This window comes from Cheilinus undulatus, linkage group 5 (genome assembly GCF_018320785.1).
Source record: "Cheilinus undulatus linkage group 5, ASM1832078v1, whole genome shotgun sequence".
NCBI lineage: Eukaryota > Metazoa > Chordata > Actinopteri > Labriformes > Labridae > Cheilinus > Cheilinus undulatus.
Window position 1 is genome coordinate 27,566,512 of NC_054869.1, and position 17,486 is coordinate 27,583,997.

The window sequence follows — 17,486 nt, forward strand, 5'->3', positions numbered from 1 at the left end:
ATCTGTTATTATACAAAACAAAGTGCACTTTCTCACATTCGCCATGCTTTCATCAAACGTGTCATAACATAGCTTTTTAGATTTTGAAAAGGTCTGAAGCCCGATGAGAAACTGGATCCGTCATCCTACCCAAATTTTCATCATCATCCTGCGATTTCCAATGCGAGACGATTTCACAGTCTGAGCTCACAACATTGCTTTTGTGAAGAAACGCTTTGAAGAGCTCAAAAGGAAAATGAACTACACAAAGTCTTCAATCAATTTTCTCAGAACATTGCAGGATTTTATCATCAAAATGTTAAGGTTACATAGCATACCTCTTTTCCACCTTTGAACACAGTCCCCTGTGGTCTAAATGAAATGCCTGTGCCATGCTTTGGTCAAAAATAATACAGATCATGCAATCGAGGAGGTTACCCTGTATAAACCTGCTCTAAACATACTCTGGCAAATCATCAGTTTTGGTGTGCAATGCCAATGAGCTCCTTCTCACCCAGTACCTCTCCTCAGTACAGCTGTGTGCTTCCATGGCTGTAGGTGATCTATGGGGTAAAAAAAACATGTGAGGGCCAGGTAAAATTATGACACACTGTGATGTCACAGAGAGCAGATCCTGAACAGACGTTCCGATGTCTTCTGACATAGGAGGACCAGGACTGGGTTGGCTCGTTTCATATTTTGTCGGTTGATTAACCGTGCAGAGCCGATGGACTAGCAAGATTTCATGTCTGTCATCAGTCGTATCCAGCTTGCAAAGCTTCAAACTGAAGGCGTCTTTCCTGTCGGAGCATAAATGGACCAATCAGAGGAGGAAGAGGAAGAAGCTACAGGCATGGTCACTTGTACTACAAGCCGTTGAAGAGACAAGCTGAGTTTTAACAAAGCTAGGAAATCTTTTGTTAAAAAAGAGCAAAGGGGTCACAGATACCTAGTAATTAGGTCACACCCCCATTGGGTGCTTCGGGTTCATTTCTGACCTGCTTGACCCATTTGACATTCCCCACTCTCATCCCTGTTTCTTATATCCATTGTTCTCCTCTATAGTGAAGGCAAAAAAGCCTAAAAATAAACTTTAAAAAGAGCAAAGAACCACACTCAAAGCTTTTACTGGTGGAAAAGATGCTTTTGCTCTTACCCTTTTGGCTTCGGCAAAAGTTAAAGTTACAAACTGGCTCTACTGACGGTGAACATTGATGACAGCTGCCTGTGAAGCTTGCATTATGTAGTTTACTCCTTGGTGGCGGCGCCTATCTACTACCCTGTATGTTCTGTTGCTGGGATGCCCTGTGATGAATGTGACTGACAGAATGTTTATCCAGCCACCCTTTGGTTTGCCTTCCCGTAACACAGTGTGACTATATGTCTGTCACAGATATGTGAAACAGTCTATGACATGTTAGATTATGGGTGAATACTTTGATAACCAAGAATTTGAGCAAAAATACTAAAAAGTGGCTTCTTCATGGCATGTCCCCTGGATAACGGTTTTATTTATTCATTTGATTATTTTTCATTTGTAATAAAACCGTAATGAGAATTCTCAAAATTGTCAGTACTTTTAAGAGGACCCCCATTGTGACCAGTTTTGCAACGAGCCATATTAATGCACTCTTTTATTACTGCACGTTTTGTCCATTGTAAAGCACTTTATTTTGTTGCGAGCCTAGCCTCTTTCAATTGTTTAAAGCTTGATCAGAAAGCTGCAACTTTTATTTCAACTGGGAAAAGAAAATATGAGCACATTTCCTCCATTTTAGCCTCCCTTCACTGGCTCCCTGTGTATTTTAGGACCGATTTTAAAATTTTATTATTGGCATTTAAATCTTTAAACAGGCTGTCTCCCTTCTAACTTTGTGACCTTTTAAAACCCCAGATCTTTATCACGGACACACAGAGCCATTCTCAACTGCTTCCCTGTCACTCTCACCCAAGTATGGAGTGAACTTCCTCTGACATCATGACTGAAGCTCTTTTGGTTAAGATGGGAGTTTAAATTCAACATCAGGCTTTAGGATGAACTCCCTCACTGCCACGAAACTGTCTAGAATGATTTTATGTCACTTAAATAATATGTTGTCCCTATATATAACATCAGGCAGACTCATTAAAATCACTCCATAATGAGATAGAAAAACTACATATTTGGAAACATTTCTATTTTTTCCTCATAATTTCCTTTTAATGTTTATAATGTAATTATTTTCTTCTGTCCCTATGAACATAAAACTTCTTTTTGAAACACATGAGCCATTTTCAAGATTTGACAATTAGATCTTGACATTAAGGCCTATAACTAAATATGGTGCTCAGGCCTTACTGAGCAGTGTCAAAGCTCAGTAGCCCTCTGCCTCCCCAGCACTGATGTTTTTAAGTCGAACCTTTAATTGCATTTTAATTCCCTTGCTTTTGGCACTACATAACATGTGGCTTTTTCCCTCACTTTTCAATTGGTCTTAATATTTAAACTTCTTTTTTCCTGTAATTTTTAAATAGGCCTTGGGTTTACTGTGTTTTTATTGTCTTTAATTTTTCAATGTTGGTTTGGGCCTAATTTTTTCTGTTTTGATTAAAGTCAACAAAGCCCCAGTGATCCGATGGTTCTAAATATTTTCTTACCAAAGGTGTGATGTGTGCTACGAGTGACCTTTCCTTCTCTGATCTGCTGCAAAGCCACTACAATTTAAAATCGAAATCAAACATAATTCAGTATTAATGAATTCCTGTTGTGTGGAGGGAACACAGAGAAACGCTGTGCATGCCTTCTTTTCCAGGACCAACTTGTTGATTTTTGGCAATGACAAGTGACTGTACAAAATGTCCTGTAAAATATAATAATGATTTGGCTTTTGTGAAAAAAAAAAACCTCTTTAAAGTGAAAGTGAAAACAGATTTCTATAAAGCAATGTAAAAAAATACTTAAGGTTAAATAAGTTAAGGTTATTATTAAGAAAGTTAAGGTTACTATTATTTAAGGTTAAATATTTGCTTTGAATTCTTTTCTTAAGACAGCAAGCAATTTAAAATTTTGTGTCATGCTTTAAGTTTTTGACTGAGCTGTTGGGTTTTATCCTTGAGTGGTTAGAACTGATAGCTCTGTAGGCATTGATTGTAAGTCAGAGAAAAAGCATGGAACTGTGAGAAATCCCCATCAGAAGTTAGTGAATCCAAGCAGCAACATCTGGAGTTGAAAAGTTAAGCCAGCAGAGAAGTGAAAATAAAAACAGTTCTTCCTTCATCCACTTGAAGCTGGCAGCAAAAACCAATGATTCCCCATAAGATTCCATATTTAAATGCACATTTTAACAACAGAAAAATGTTTACAGCCCAGTTTTAAAAAAGTGTTCTAGTCTTTGTAGCTCTTTTGTTTCTATTGAAAGAACTGAAAGGGGATGATTATTTTCTAACTCATCAAATTTCATTATAAGAAGGCAAAGAGTTTTGTGCAAATTTACATAACGTGGGCATGACTAAATTGACTGATAGGCAGGGGTGTAATAGCTGTAGAAGGCTTAAAGCCTGTCTTAAAGCCTGTTTGATTCTAGACTGATCACTTGTTAGGTGGAGAGAGCATTGCCATTGTTCATCGCTGTTTTATTCAGTTTATGGTTTAGACACAGTCACTGAATTTAAATAGTTAAAATATTTTGAACAGAAATGGCGGTAGAAGTTAAATATTCAAAAATAGGAGTAGTTAAATATTGCATGGTTTGGATAAAAGACTTCCCACATTGAAATCACTGCAACCTCTAGCAAACCACCCACCAACATTTCGGGGCTGACATCACACAAGCTAGCGTTATCATTCTAAACAGAGTGTTATGAAGCAGAGAAGAAAAAACAGATCAAAAGCGCAGCTCATCTGTGTTGAAAATCGTTTGGCCCAATGACCTTGCAAATTTTCCATATGCAGCATTGCCCTTGGCTCTTTCGACTCTTTGTATTGGCATCTGCAGTGTTGTCCCTTTAAGCTGTGCTCAGTTTATTGGTTATAAGTCTATCTCAATGCCAACAAAGAGTGGGAGTTTTTTTTCAAGTAAGAGATTTTGCATGAAAATGCCCATGCTGTGCTCCAGCCTCATTCAGACCCACAGGTCTTGACAGATTTTCAGTTTCGCCCAGGAGCAACAGGGGTATCTACACTGATGTTATGTTTCGGATCACATCAAAAGGAACTAGTCCTCCACATCGTGGCTGGTGGGAAGGTGCCGGCCTCGTCTTGCATACATTAAGACCTTTTCATTTCGCCTGCACTGCCCACTTCATTTTGAATTCTCCAGCAAAGCTACACAAGCAGCAAAGCCAACAACTACCGATTAAGCTCCCCGCACTCATGCTGGGGAGAAAATGTCTTACATGTCCTCTGTGAGAGTGGGTAGTGCTAAAAAGAATTCTTCTTACCTTGTGCCAACTGGGAATTTCCTACTTTCCTGCGTAAATAAAATGAGTTTTAAATCTCTCGGGAAATGAGTCACGGTGACAAAGGACTGCTGTTGTACTCTGCAAAAAGTCAGAAATTGTGTGAATGCAACAACTAAACAAATTGAAAGTAGCTAATTAAATCTAAGCTTTGGGAAAATATATTTAGCAAATGACCAACTCAGAATAGTACAATAAGGGGAAATCTGAAATATTCATTTTTACAGCTTTTGCAATCATGCATTGATCTTAAGGTAGACATGTTCAGTCTAGTTGCAATATGTAAAACTGCCCATAAAACAAAATCCACTTTACTCCTCACTAAATATAATGTGAGAGCATACAATGCATTGTTCAAAAGTAGAAGTTTTTTTTACATTTTCTGTTTTTTTTCTCTTTAACCCCATAAATTCACACCTTTAATGCCTGAACACATAACTATAGTGACTTTGTTTTTAAATAAACACCCTTTTGTACCAGTTTTATCTTTCTAAAACAAAAAAATCCTGCTTTATATTTTACTTTTTACACTGGCCACAGCCTGTAGCATGTTTTCGGGTGGAAGCAGCTTCAGGCAAATCAAGAGCTCCATTCAAAAGCAGATATACATTAAAAACACCATCTGTCCTTTCAGTCTGTTCGCTTTGTAATGTAATTTTACATTAAAAAGCATGTAGAACTAAAGTAAAGAGAGAGTGCCGGGAGCAATAGACCTGGCAAGTCTGGAAGAAATTGAATAAACTCAGGGTTTTTCATGCATTTACAAGCTGAGGGGTAGACATATATTTCAAAATTTAAAATGCTGCACTGACTTTGGTGGCAGACATTTCCCTTTTAATTCTAAAGCCTTTAAGTTAATGTCATTAAAGAACTTTTGGTTGTTCTTTGAAAAAATAAGAGAGGCTGACATAGAAAAAGGCTGTTCAACACCATAAGCGTAATACGTACTTAGAAAAAAGAACCATAATAAAAAAACAATAACATCAAGCATGAAGTAAGTTCAAAATAAATGCAGACACAGTGTGATATAAATAAAGGCCTCAAGAAAGAGAGGAGACAACATGGAAAAAAAAAAGAAAAGGATCAAAACCACAGAGACGATTGATGTGTCTTTCAACCTTTTCGGCTCTAAGTGTAACTCGAGACCTTCAGGCTTGATGGCCACCCTTTGTTGCTCACCTCAGTTACACATTATATTTTCTTAGCACACAAGCCGTGGCTTTCTTTCTCATAACTTTGGCTGGTTCTTAATCTCTGGCCAAGATGGACAGCAGTTCTAACAGAAGATTTTGGACTTTGCTAGTGTGTAAGGGAAAAACTTCACACTAATAGAGACCTGTTCCAGCTCAGCAACAACTGCTTACATAGCAGAAACTGTCTCATTAAGAGTATATCGTCTGTCAGGGTGTACAAGGCTTAACATAGACTTCCTAAAACTTTGGCTTTCTCTTCAATGCCATTGGCTCTAAGTACAGCTTCAACTGCATCCAAAATCATTGTGCATTCCCATTTAGTTTCTTTTGGCACTGTTTAACACACAGATGAGCAAGGTGTTCTTCAGCAGTTTCAGATTGACCTGTCCACAATGACATAAGCTCAGAAAAACTTTGTTGAAAAAAATTAAAGTTTTCAAAATAGTCTGTTTAGGCTAAAGACTTAAGACAATGGGTAAAAACACTGTGACACCAGTGATTAAATCCCATCCATGGCTTTATGTTATTGTTACAATCTACTCCATGTGCTTCCCAAACCTTAGCTATGTTATTTTTTGAGCATAAACCTCAAAATGAGCTGGTATGTCAATTAGTGTACTGCTAGTATGTTTATTACTGTTCTGTTTTATCTACATAAATGCTTTAAGTAAGTTAGTAAAGGGATATATTGTGTTACTGAGTAAGAAACCAAAGGTTCAGCACAGTAGCTGGCCCTGGGTTTCAAAACAGGTTTTCTAAGGTGATGGACAAACTTTATTTGTCAACACTGATTTGACACCAAAAAATGTTCCCCATACATGCATACATCACTGTTAGTGATACACAGCTATCAATTTAAAAAATCACATACAGCAGTGCAGCTGTGTAGTTCTTTAAGTACTATCTTGGCTATCTGTACTTTGTCATCCAGCTGGTAGGAATTTGGCAAATGTGTAAATCTGTCTAGATCAGTGCATCCTCACAAACTGAGTGACTGTGTAAGAAGGAAACTAGTGAGAGAGGCCACTAAGACACTTACGACCACTCTTTGTGGCATGACTTGGCTTTCTACTTTGTAGAAATCTGTTTTCACTTTGACATTAAAGAGGTTTTGTTGTCAAAAGCCAAATTATTTTGACCTTAACTGGTCTATTAAATCAATAAAACTGTAAAAGATCTAAGGGGGTGAACACTTTTTATAGGCACTGTACAAAATGCCATTAAGGGAATAACAAAACTAAAAGTTGTTAACCTTACTAATGACTCTGTTTCGTGGAACAGCATTGCTCTGAGCTAATGCTAGTATTGGTAAATTGTACATGGTTACCTTGATAGGATAGCATTTTAATGGTATTATTTGCAAACTTGATCTACATTACTAACCCTAACCCTAACCCAGGCTAAAGGGATGTCCTCATAAACTTCAGCTTTGGGTGTGTGAAAAATTTGAACTGGTGTTGAGAAGTTCAAGTTCAAAAGTGATGACAATTCATACTGAGTTGGACACAAGTATGTTTTCTGGTTTAAAAATAAAGTTGTTGGAGCGCAGATGGTCGAGTGGTTTAAGGCACTACCCATGTACGCGGGCGGCCTGGGTTCGAATCCGGCCAGTGGCCCTTTACCGCATGTCTCTCCCCACTCTCTTCCCTGTTTCTGAGTCTATCCACTGTCCTTCCTCTATCAAATAAAGGCATGAAAAGGCCCACAAATAAATCTAAAATAATTAAATAAATAAAATAAAGTTGTTGAGTTATTTCACTCAAAACTACTGATGGTAGCAATCAAGGACAGATAAAGGTATCACCTCCCTACAACTGTGTCTGTGAAAACTGTGTATGGAAATCCATCAATTAAGATAATTTGAAGAGAAATGTTTAACTTTGACTTGATGTTTGAGCACAGGAGTGCATTCAAGGACCAACAAAAATCTTCAGGACTCATCCTCTCTGATCCTTGAAGGTCAACAAATCAGGAAATAACAGATTTGATTCAACAACTAAAAAGTCACACTGAATCTAAAAATAGTGAAAATAAAATTCATTTGTTGCCTATTATAAATATTAAATAATGCAATAGGGTTGTAAATTCTTTTGAAGCATACAGTATTTCAGGATGCACAAACTGATATAAAGCCATATTAGTAGCTCAGGATGCATGCAATCAATCCACAAAACTCTCAGTTAAGTAACACTAAGCATATTTTTAATTATGTTCTACACCTTAAGCGCGTCAGTCAACTGATTTCACAATTGGCAAAGTGATTCTGTGCAATCAATCTGTGTTAATTGGCAGCATTAGCTGTAAACACACATCAGTTAACTCATAAGACATTCGTGGAGAAGGCAGCTTTATCCAAAATGCCGATAAACTGTCTAAGTGGAGCCACAGAGAAGCAGAAAATTATGAAAAACATTTAACTAATAGTTACCATAGAAACAAAAGACAGGACCTTTGTGTCGAGCATGACTTACAAATGTTGATCAGCAAGTGAAATACTACTGAGGTAAGAAGGAGGAAACATACCTGTATCAAATGGTTGTCATGATACAAATGCAAAATATATTTACTATGCTGTATGTTCAGTATACATCATATACTATATTCACTCTGCAGCAATTATACCAATAATCTTCTAAATGTAGAGTAAAAATGCCCAATCCTTGCATTGAATTTAATGCACTACTGTATGATTCTCTAAATTTGGAGAAACACTGATTGTTTGTTCAACAGGCTTATAGAGTGAAGACATTCATATGAAAAAGACTCAAAAAACCAAAGGAAGGTGAATTATGTTTTTCCTGGATTACATGTGTTGAGGTTATCATTGACATATGCACTCATACAGTCATGCAAATAAAAAAGTATCCCACAGCGACACATACACACACACACAAGCTTTCAATGAAATCTCTGTTTCTTTACTTTAAAAATAACAAAATGCAGAAGATTTAAAAAAAGAACAGGGAGGGGAGGGAATTTATAAAAATACATTTTAACCAGTCTTAACTCTAGGCAATGTGCGATGTAACAGGGCTAAGCAGGGGCTTTGCACAGTGATCCACATGGTGTGTGGCTTTATGAGAGGGCAGATGGTACCACTCAAGCAGGAAGTGATTGACATAATGACACGGCCGGCCGTGGAATGTGTGTGTATGTGTGCACAAAGAGTGTGTATGTGGTCTGCGTGTGTCTAGATACATCCTTAAAGTGGATTCAAAGAAATCTCTCTCTGTTTTTTTTCATTAAACTCTGTTATTCTTCAGTGCGTGCGAGGATGTGTGCATGTGTGTGATATCCAGGAATTGCACTCAGTTGGACTGCACACAAAGCGATTGTTTATGCAAGGAAAAGACCAGTCCTGTCTTACTGATCGTGCATGAGGAACTGCACATACTCTTTTAAAGTTATTTCTCTCTGTACAGCTAAATAACTTCAATTCAGTTGTGCTATAGCAGGCTCCATATCTAGCTCCCTGAATGTCTGTGTGTCATCTGCAAGATAACAGAGAGAACACGACAGAGGACTACACTTTCAGCTGGTTATGATAAATGGAAGTAATTATTTTTCTTCTATTCCTGGGAGAACTTTAAGAAGTGCTGGGAAAAAAGGCCCACGCAGCAGTCACATGCAGAGAAGTGCTGCTGTAATGTCTGGACTGACATAATTTGTTATCACTTTTGTACTAAGAGAAGGGAGACATAGTGATGAAGAGTCGAGCTGATATTTTATACTTGGTGATTACGTCAGGGACAGGCTGAGAGACACACGGGTTAAACAGGATAATCTGCAACAAGAAGGTTAAGTAGGAAGAATGCCCTTCATCAGCTACATGTGTTAAGAGATGATATTAGATGTTATATTGATCAATATTATTAGACAATAAAAAAGCCAGTATCAGATGATCACTTATAGGATTGTCATGATACCAGGATCTTGAACAACACAAAAAAGAGAAGTCCTTAGTACCAGATACTGGAGAAAAATTTTGTTTTGAATAAATAAAACTTGCAAGCAATATTTGTCACTAAAATGTTGAGAGCATATGTATGCAGTTTTAACACTGTAGAAGTTTGCTTACAATTTTGGTGGACTCAGTTCTCTCTTACGTGTGGTTTTTTCAACCTGATTTATACTTCTGGATCAAATCCACCATAGCTTCACCTCTTGTGGCATACACCACTGTGACTACTACATACCGGTCCATTCGGCGTCTGCATAGCTCTGCAATACTCTGCCTGAACGTTACGTGGCTGTGTAATTTCTGTGGTAGTTACTGTTCCAGCTTCTGGTTCCACTGCATTTTCTACTTGTATAAGTACAACTAATCATGGCAACCATCACCAAGGTAATATGTTGGAGTTGGAGCTAATGAATATTGAGCAGCAGCTGATTATTCTGAAATTATTGCAAATAAAAAGAGACAAAACACTGGAGGAGATGGAATGTATGCTGGTTAAGTTGAGGTAATGGACGGGGGGATTCTATGTTAACGCAGGAAATATACAGGGCCTGTGGTCTGTATCATTTCGACATGTAGTTACACTTTAAAGGAATTGCATGTCAGGCTATTTTCACAGGTTTCTGTGCAGGGCAAAGTGATCTATGGCATAGATTTGACACGAAAGTATAAATCAGGCTTTATGTAATAGTTTAATGTTTAAGGCTTAACACTTATTGTTGTTCCAGAAGTGTTTCAAAGGATCTAGCAGGTAAACCCAATGAAGAAACTGGAGCACATGAATCACTTGATGATTCGTGTGCTCCAGTTTCTTCATTGGGTTTACCTGCTAGATCCTTTGAAACACTTCTGGTTGTTGCTGGTCCTGCTGTGAGCACTGACCTCCATTTTGTGGAAGGGCTGAAGTGCAAGAGACTCTCTCACTTATTGTTGTTCATTAAAATAACTAGCATTACTGTATCTCTTTTACCGAGATATACAGTGCTTAACAAATTTATTAGACCACCACCCAAAGTAAGGTTTATGCCACAGCTGCCTTAACAGCATTGGTAATTACTAAAATCATTTTTATGTTTCTTCAATGGTTAATACACCAATATGTAGAAGCTCTTCAACTCAAATGATATTTTTAATGCTAAAATATAATTATTGTTGTTATCCATGAATTTTCAAATTTACTGATTTACAAAAAAGCTGGAAAAATAGTAAAGCACATTATTATTTCTTGATTAATATGTCAAATTATAGTTATTTACTTGCATTCCTGAACAGAAAAATTAGTTTTAGTGGTTGAATGTTATGCTTGATTAATTTCTGACTTCTTAGAGAAGCCCAGTGAGCCAGCTTGAATTTGGGTATAAAAAGGTGAATTCAGTTTGGAATTCCTCATTCCTGTTCAAAATGGTAAAACGTGGAGACCTCACTGAAAATGAAAGAGTCCGCATTGAAGCACTTCATGATGCAATTGTGGCATAAACCTTACTTTGGGTGGTGGTCTAATAAATTTGCTAAGCACTGTATGTATTCCAAAATGTGTAAAAAACACACAACAACAACAACAAAAAAAAAACTTACAGAACATCAGACTTCTTTCTATTAAGTAAGATAGAAGTTGAATTTTTATCTTTTGTTTTCAGCACTTTCAGCAAGCCTAACATTGGCATTCCTTTGTAGGTTCCCATGACACTGTACTAGGTTAGACACTGAAACTACTTGTTTGTGTAAAATAGGGTTTTAGTTTTTACCAAAATAAAATCAGTGTCATTCATGAAACTCTGTATGTTAGATTATGCATTCACACCAACAATCTGATTAAGTTTTATTTATGCTATAAACTGTCACCTAATTTCCAATGTTAAGGTGTATGAGTGCTTCCAGTTTCAAAACACACTGGGGTAAAGATTTCACATAATTAAACATAGTGTCTGTATGTGTTGTGTTGTCTTTTATGTGGACCTCAAGTCTGTAATTAAGTTATAAATTGAACTGAATGTACCACTTGACATGTTAGCTATCCAAGCCTTTACAAGAGACCAAAGCAGCATTGGACAAAAACCTTTGATATGTGTGAAATGATAACATACTTGCCTTTCTCCGTACAATACTCCTGAGGTTTTTAGAGTTTGTGTTTTACTGTTGCTCTCTTCCTCGACAATGGTTTAACAGCATCTGATAACAATGTAAATGGAATATGAAAAATTAGTTCCAACAGAAAGTGTACAGCTTCAAATAAAAAGTGTTATGCTCTACTTTTTGAAGGACTGTTCTTGAATGTGAGCGTAATAACTGGGTTTTCATGCCTAAAATGAAAGCTGAGATGATGTTCCGGTCTTTGCACTACATAAAAACTTCAATGTAATTGGTTTCTTTTTGTAACTAATTTATTGAATTATCTGTAATAGTGCCTAGATTGTGAAACACAATTCAGCACCTCCTCTAACACAAATTAGGTGAGAAAATCCAGGAATTTACAGTGAAAGTCTGCAGAAAACCAACGCACAAAATGTCAAATCCTGTTATTTTTCAAGTGTTTGGTTTGTGTTTGAATTTTAAGAATTACAATGATATAAATGTGTAATTTGTAATCCTTAATTTCTTTATTTAATCCTAACAAGACTTTCTGTTCTTTCACCTTTATCTAAACCTTTTGGTTTTCCATTTCAGATTAAAGTTTAAAACTTCTCTGAACACCTAACTAATGCAAAAATTTGAATTGTATATTTATCATACACAAGAGATCATCCCTAAAACCCCTGCATTTTAATAAACCCATTACTATACAATTCACACTTCTCTATGGTGGATCCTTGGGCAGGTGCTTGGGGTGTCACCTACCTCCTTTAATTCTTGCAGGCCAGGCAGCTAGCAAAAAAGCCATTGCATAGCAAATACTGGCAGATAAAAAGCGTCACATGTGAAAATACAATCTTCTGACAAGATGCACCACATGACAATCAAAAGAAATCAAAACTGGAAAAAATTAGGAAACATAGCAGCCGGAAGTGGGGCTAGCAAAGTCACGGACCAACTCTTTAAAAAGAGGCCATGTGGAGATGATTTTAGAATGATAAAATATGTTAAATTTAACATTAGACCTATAACGCATTCTTCTAAGCATGTTAATATAACTTATTTAATGTATATGAAAGATTAAAATTGTTTGAGTTAAATAAGATGTTCAAAGACTGGCTGCCAGTTAACGATGCTGTGGGGCATTTTGATTGGTGGTTTCATATCATGTGGATACCCACGTCACATGTTACTGTAGAAGTTTCCAGTGGTTTTAAAAAGTAAACTGTCAAATTGACGCGGTCAAAAATTGTAAGCTCGTGCAAGTTGTTGTGTTCAGCCGATGCCATGTCATTGTATTCAGCTTTTTGACTTTTCTTCCGTTTTCCTGACAACGATTTTCTCTAGGGTGTGCAACATAGTAGACCTGCTAAGTAGCTACAGCACTGAGGAACATGATCAAGTGCTGAAAACTTGTAAAAATTGAAGATAGTGCTCAATGAAGAGGGCGAGGAGGATGGCAGTCTTACCGGATCAGTCTTCATATCGTAATTTTGCCGTCTTTTTGAAAAGCTGCTTCTGTTAAAACTTGCTTCAGTCTAACTTTAGCTAGGTGAAGGCCCATTGCTAGCAGTGGAGGTACTTGTTTCCATAGCAACAATCAAGCGCCCTACCTTAAAGCATGCCAATGACTACTGAATAATACCGTTTCTGCGCACAGCGTTTGTTAGTCCCTGATATTTTCATAAATCGAGGTGTATGTTGCGTATTTGAGGTTGTTGTTATAATGCACGCATTTGTTATGGGTACATAGTGAGTTAATCAGGGAGCATTTTAACTTAAACCCGAAATAGCCTGACTGAAACCAGATTTTTATAGCAAGTTGTTGTAAAGAATCGTTTGCACTTGCAATGTATGAGGAATCCTTGCCCCCACTAACTGCATAATTGCTTTATTTCAAAGGACGTACTTTATAGGAAACTTAGCAAGCAGCGTGTGTCTTTTTGTGTGCCTTTTAGATATTTTGCCTCTTTCAACGCTCATTACGCAGTGTATTCTTACAATATTTGAAATATCAGCCAGTGAACTAAATCAGAAATCTCCATGTTGCAGGAGGGGCACACCTTGCCTCGTCCCTGCCCCCCGTGAAGGCCCACAGCAGGCTCCAGGAGGGGTAGATGTAAGGAGACTCTGCTCCTGCATGCTGAGTGATGACGATAGCCGACATAACTACACCCACCCACAGTTGATTTAAATGCCCGCGCACGGCTCTCTCTCAGCTCGTCACTGTGTCTCCCGTTGCTCTGTATTTATAAAGCGCCCCGTTGCGCGAAGAGGCACAAGCATGCCTCGTCTCTAGAGAGGCAGAGCGCGTCGCTTTGACTTGGAGACGTTGTTTTTGGATGAAAGACTTGTGCAGCCGCTGTTAAGGAAGCGCAGGAGTTTTATCCCAAAGTTCGCTACAGCAGGTCGGTGTGACAGCGACCTTGTTCTCAGGGGTGAGTGGCTTTACATTTTATATCTGTTTCTCCTTTTACTCCTGGACTTTTGTTTAAAATGAAGTAGCGCATTCCCTTGCTGGAGGAGGGTGCAGGAGAACTATTAATGAGCATGGAGCGCTGTGGAACTACTGTGTAAACCTGTGACTAAGACGGGATGCCTTTCCTTGATAAATATCTCTGCCATAATGCATGAAGGAGTTATTGATTATGAAAGAAAGTGCGAGAAGAACTTGTTGAACCTGTGAAGAGCAGTTAAACTCAGACTCGTTGGGAACATTTTGTGCGTTTTTGTGCATCCAAATGAGGGGAGAATTGCAAAACTAAATCATTTTACATTTTAAGAACTTATTCTTGCATGTTTGGTGGGTCATAGTGGATTTATTTCGTTTTGAAGAGCAAATCCATTTTTCGTATTTGGTGATTTTGATGGACCTTGTTTTTATCAGCTTTCCTCTCGTAGCAATATTTCCAGCTGAACAAATGAGAGAGAAAAGGAATTCCTGTTCTCACAATATGGAACATATTATAGGCATGCATCACCGTCTGGTTGCCTTTGGGTGCAGGAGATGACTGTAGATACCTTAAATAACTAACCCACTATGTGTTGGCTGAATTGCCAGATCGACCTGCCAGTAAATGAAACTCGTGGACTACATCCATGTTAAGGTATGAAAACCAACCAGTTATTCAGTTAATCATTTTTTAGATGGAACAGGTGGGGCCCCTTTACATGACAATGCAATTACAGAAAGTTTATAACAGATCGTAAAACTTATTACAACTCGGTCTGGTTCAAAACCCAATACGGTTTTTGTGACAGGAACAACAGCTCACGTTATGTAAAAGTGACCAGTACAGCAAATGCAACTTACAATCGCCGTGTAAACTAATGGAAAATTCAGAAACCATTTTAGTCACCATGGAACGAGTGGAATAAACCAGGGTTGTGCAAACTGAGCTGGAGCAGCCTCTGATGACAATTATCACTGTAATTATGCATATGACATTGATAAATCTGCAAACATAAGGTTTCATTAAACGTCCCTTTACTTTTTAATGTAGGCAACGTAATGGTGATGTATTAACAGTTATATGGGGTTGTTTTACAAGATCATTTTAACATTAATAGGGCAGACAATCAACCCAACCTTTAAGTCTAGAAGACTCTGCAACCCCCCCCCCCCAAAAAAAGACTTTTCATATTCTGAGCACAGTCCCATCAACATTCACATCAGTGAATCGTAATTTCTTATCTTAGCAGGGTGCAGCTACAAAGAGTTAGGATTAAAGGCCCCGTCTAACCTGAGTTATTCCTGTGCTTGGGGTCAGTTTAGTCGATATTTATAGCAGCACCAATTTTTCCTGATTGCTCGAATTTGTGATTTCGCCGACTGTAGAGGTATCAGTGGATATGGAGTTTGTTTGCTGCGACTATGGGACGTTTATGTGATATTAATGTGTGACTCAGCCAGTGACTTCTTTATACATACGCCATAGAGCCTTCATCGACGTGCGTTTCCGCCTTGAAAAGTTTTGAAGTAACGAATACACGGCTGGTGAAACAGGCAGCATTCAGAGGTGGAGCGCTGTCCTTGGTGCTGATCTGTTTCCACAGTTTACCGCGTGCTTACCCTCCTGCACAGACTGCGTAGCACGCGCAGCCTCAGCTTTGTGTGTTATTTTTCACACGCTGTGTAGCTACATTCAAGGCAAAGCCACCCACGCGGCCAGATGAGTCGATTTCAAAGAACGACTAACACGCATCTAATGAAGTAGAAGCATTATTTTAGCGTCTGGCAAACGTGGCCGGAGGAGGGCTTTTTTGTTCCTAAAGTTCATTTCAAGTGAAGAGACAATGAAGCACGGGCTGGAATAATCGGGCTCGAGGAGCTGAGGGATAGGCTTTTGTCGCATGCCTTGTGTTCTCTCGTCCAAGAGTTGAGTAGTTGGGATTATGCAGAGACGGAAGCAGTGGCATTTCTGCACTAAAGTGGACTTTGTCACTCACTGTCTGCTCTTCTAGTCTTTATTTTTATGCTTAACAATTACAGAAAGCCGGGTCTTACTACACAACTTTGAATATGTTTATTTTTAAAGGCTTCTGCTTCTCAGGAAGGCTTTTCACCTTAAATGGACTGTAAACAGTGGAAAATATCTTTATGTTAATAAAATAGATACTGAGGACTTAAGATAACAATGGCGCCATGTAATATCAACAAAAATCAGAAAGTTGTTGTTGATAAAGCCTTAATACCAGGATCATAGAGGATCATAAAGGGTCTCATTAGTTGGATAATAGATTTTTCATGTCAGTGATGTTTTGCATCCTTGTTTCAACAGAGTTTGATTATCTTGGTAATATTACCATAGGAAAACACTTAGTGACTCATATAACCTCTTTGACTTATGTAAAATCAACACACTGTAAGTAAATGATGCTTTCAAGGTAATTTCCCCTAAAACTAATAGAATCTCTGTTTCCCCTCCTCCTCTCTCTCCTTCTGATGCTTTTCAGAAACATCCCTGGGGACACAAAAAACACTCTCACACTACCACAGTAACAGCCACACACAGGCACCATGCAGGAGTCTGAACCAACAGTATGCCAGCTGCAGCCCAACATCATCTCTGTGCGTCTTTTCAAGAGGAAGGTTGGTGGTCTTGGCTTCTTGGTGAAACAGAGGGTGTCTAAGCCACCTGTCATTGTGTCTGACCTCATCCGTGGAGGTGCTGCAGAGGAGTGTGGCCTGGTGCAGGTGGGTGACATTGTCTTGGCAGTCAATAATAAGCCTTTGGTGGACCTGTCTTATGAGCGGGCCCTGGAAACTCTGAAGAACGTGTCACCAGAGAGCCATGCAGTTCTGATCCTCCGTGGGCCTGAGGGCTTCACCACCCACCTGGAGACCACCCTGTCTGGAGATGGCCGCCAACGCACAGTGAGGGTCACTAGGCCTGCTTTTCCACCCTCAAAGTCTTATGAGCACTGTTCCCCTCTGAGCCCATTCAGCCCCGGGCAGCAGCAGCAGGTCAACAAGGAGCCCCAGCTTAGAGCTATCGAGAACCTGTCCTCTCCATCCATCACCCAGTCCATCCTTCAGAGGGGTGGCGTGCAGGCCCAGGAACCCCTGCTGATGAGAGAGGGGGGTCGTGGAACCCTCCTGTGCAATGGGCTGGAGGAAAACAATGAGCTTCTGAAGGAGATTGAACCAGTGCTGCGCCTCATCAAAAACAGCAAAAAGGAGATCAATGGAGAAGGCCAGAGGAATGCAGGGAGAAGAGATGCCCAGATTCAAGTGGCCTGGTAATTTGTGATGCTTTACAACCTTATTGATCCCTTGGCCTAAGTGTCTCTGTGTTTTTTCTTTTTCACCTCCACATGCAGACATGAGTTAGAGCCCAGTTAGAATT

The 17,486-nt window shown here is 38.8% G+C and overlaps 1 protein-coding gene across 1 annotated transcript in view; it reads left to right on the forward strand.

Moving 5' to 3' along the window:
• The first annotated feature begins 13,941 nt into the window (after nucleotides 1-13,941).
• nos1 (nitric oxide synthase 1 (neuronal)) overlaps nucleotides 13,942-17,486 on the forward strand; it is a 62,784-nt gene continuing 59,239 nt past the window's right edge. Inside the window, exons 1-2 of the mRNA XM_041788215.1 lie at nucleotides 13,942-14,075; nucleotides 16,594-17,379. Of these exons, the coding sequence (XP_041644149.1) occupies nucleotides 16,658-17,379 (722 nt within the window). The 5' untranslated portion in view covers nucleotides 13,942-14,075; nucleotides 16,594-16,657. The remainder of the gene's footprint in view (nucleotides 14,076-16,593; nucleotides 17,380-17,486) is intronic.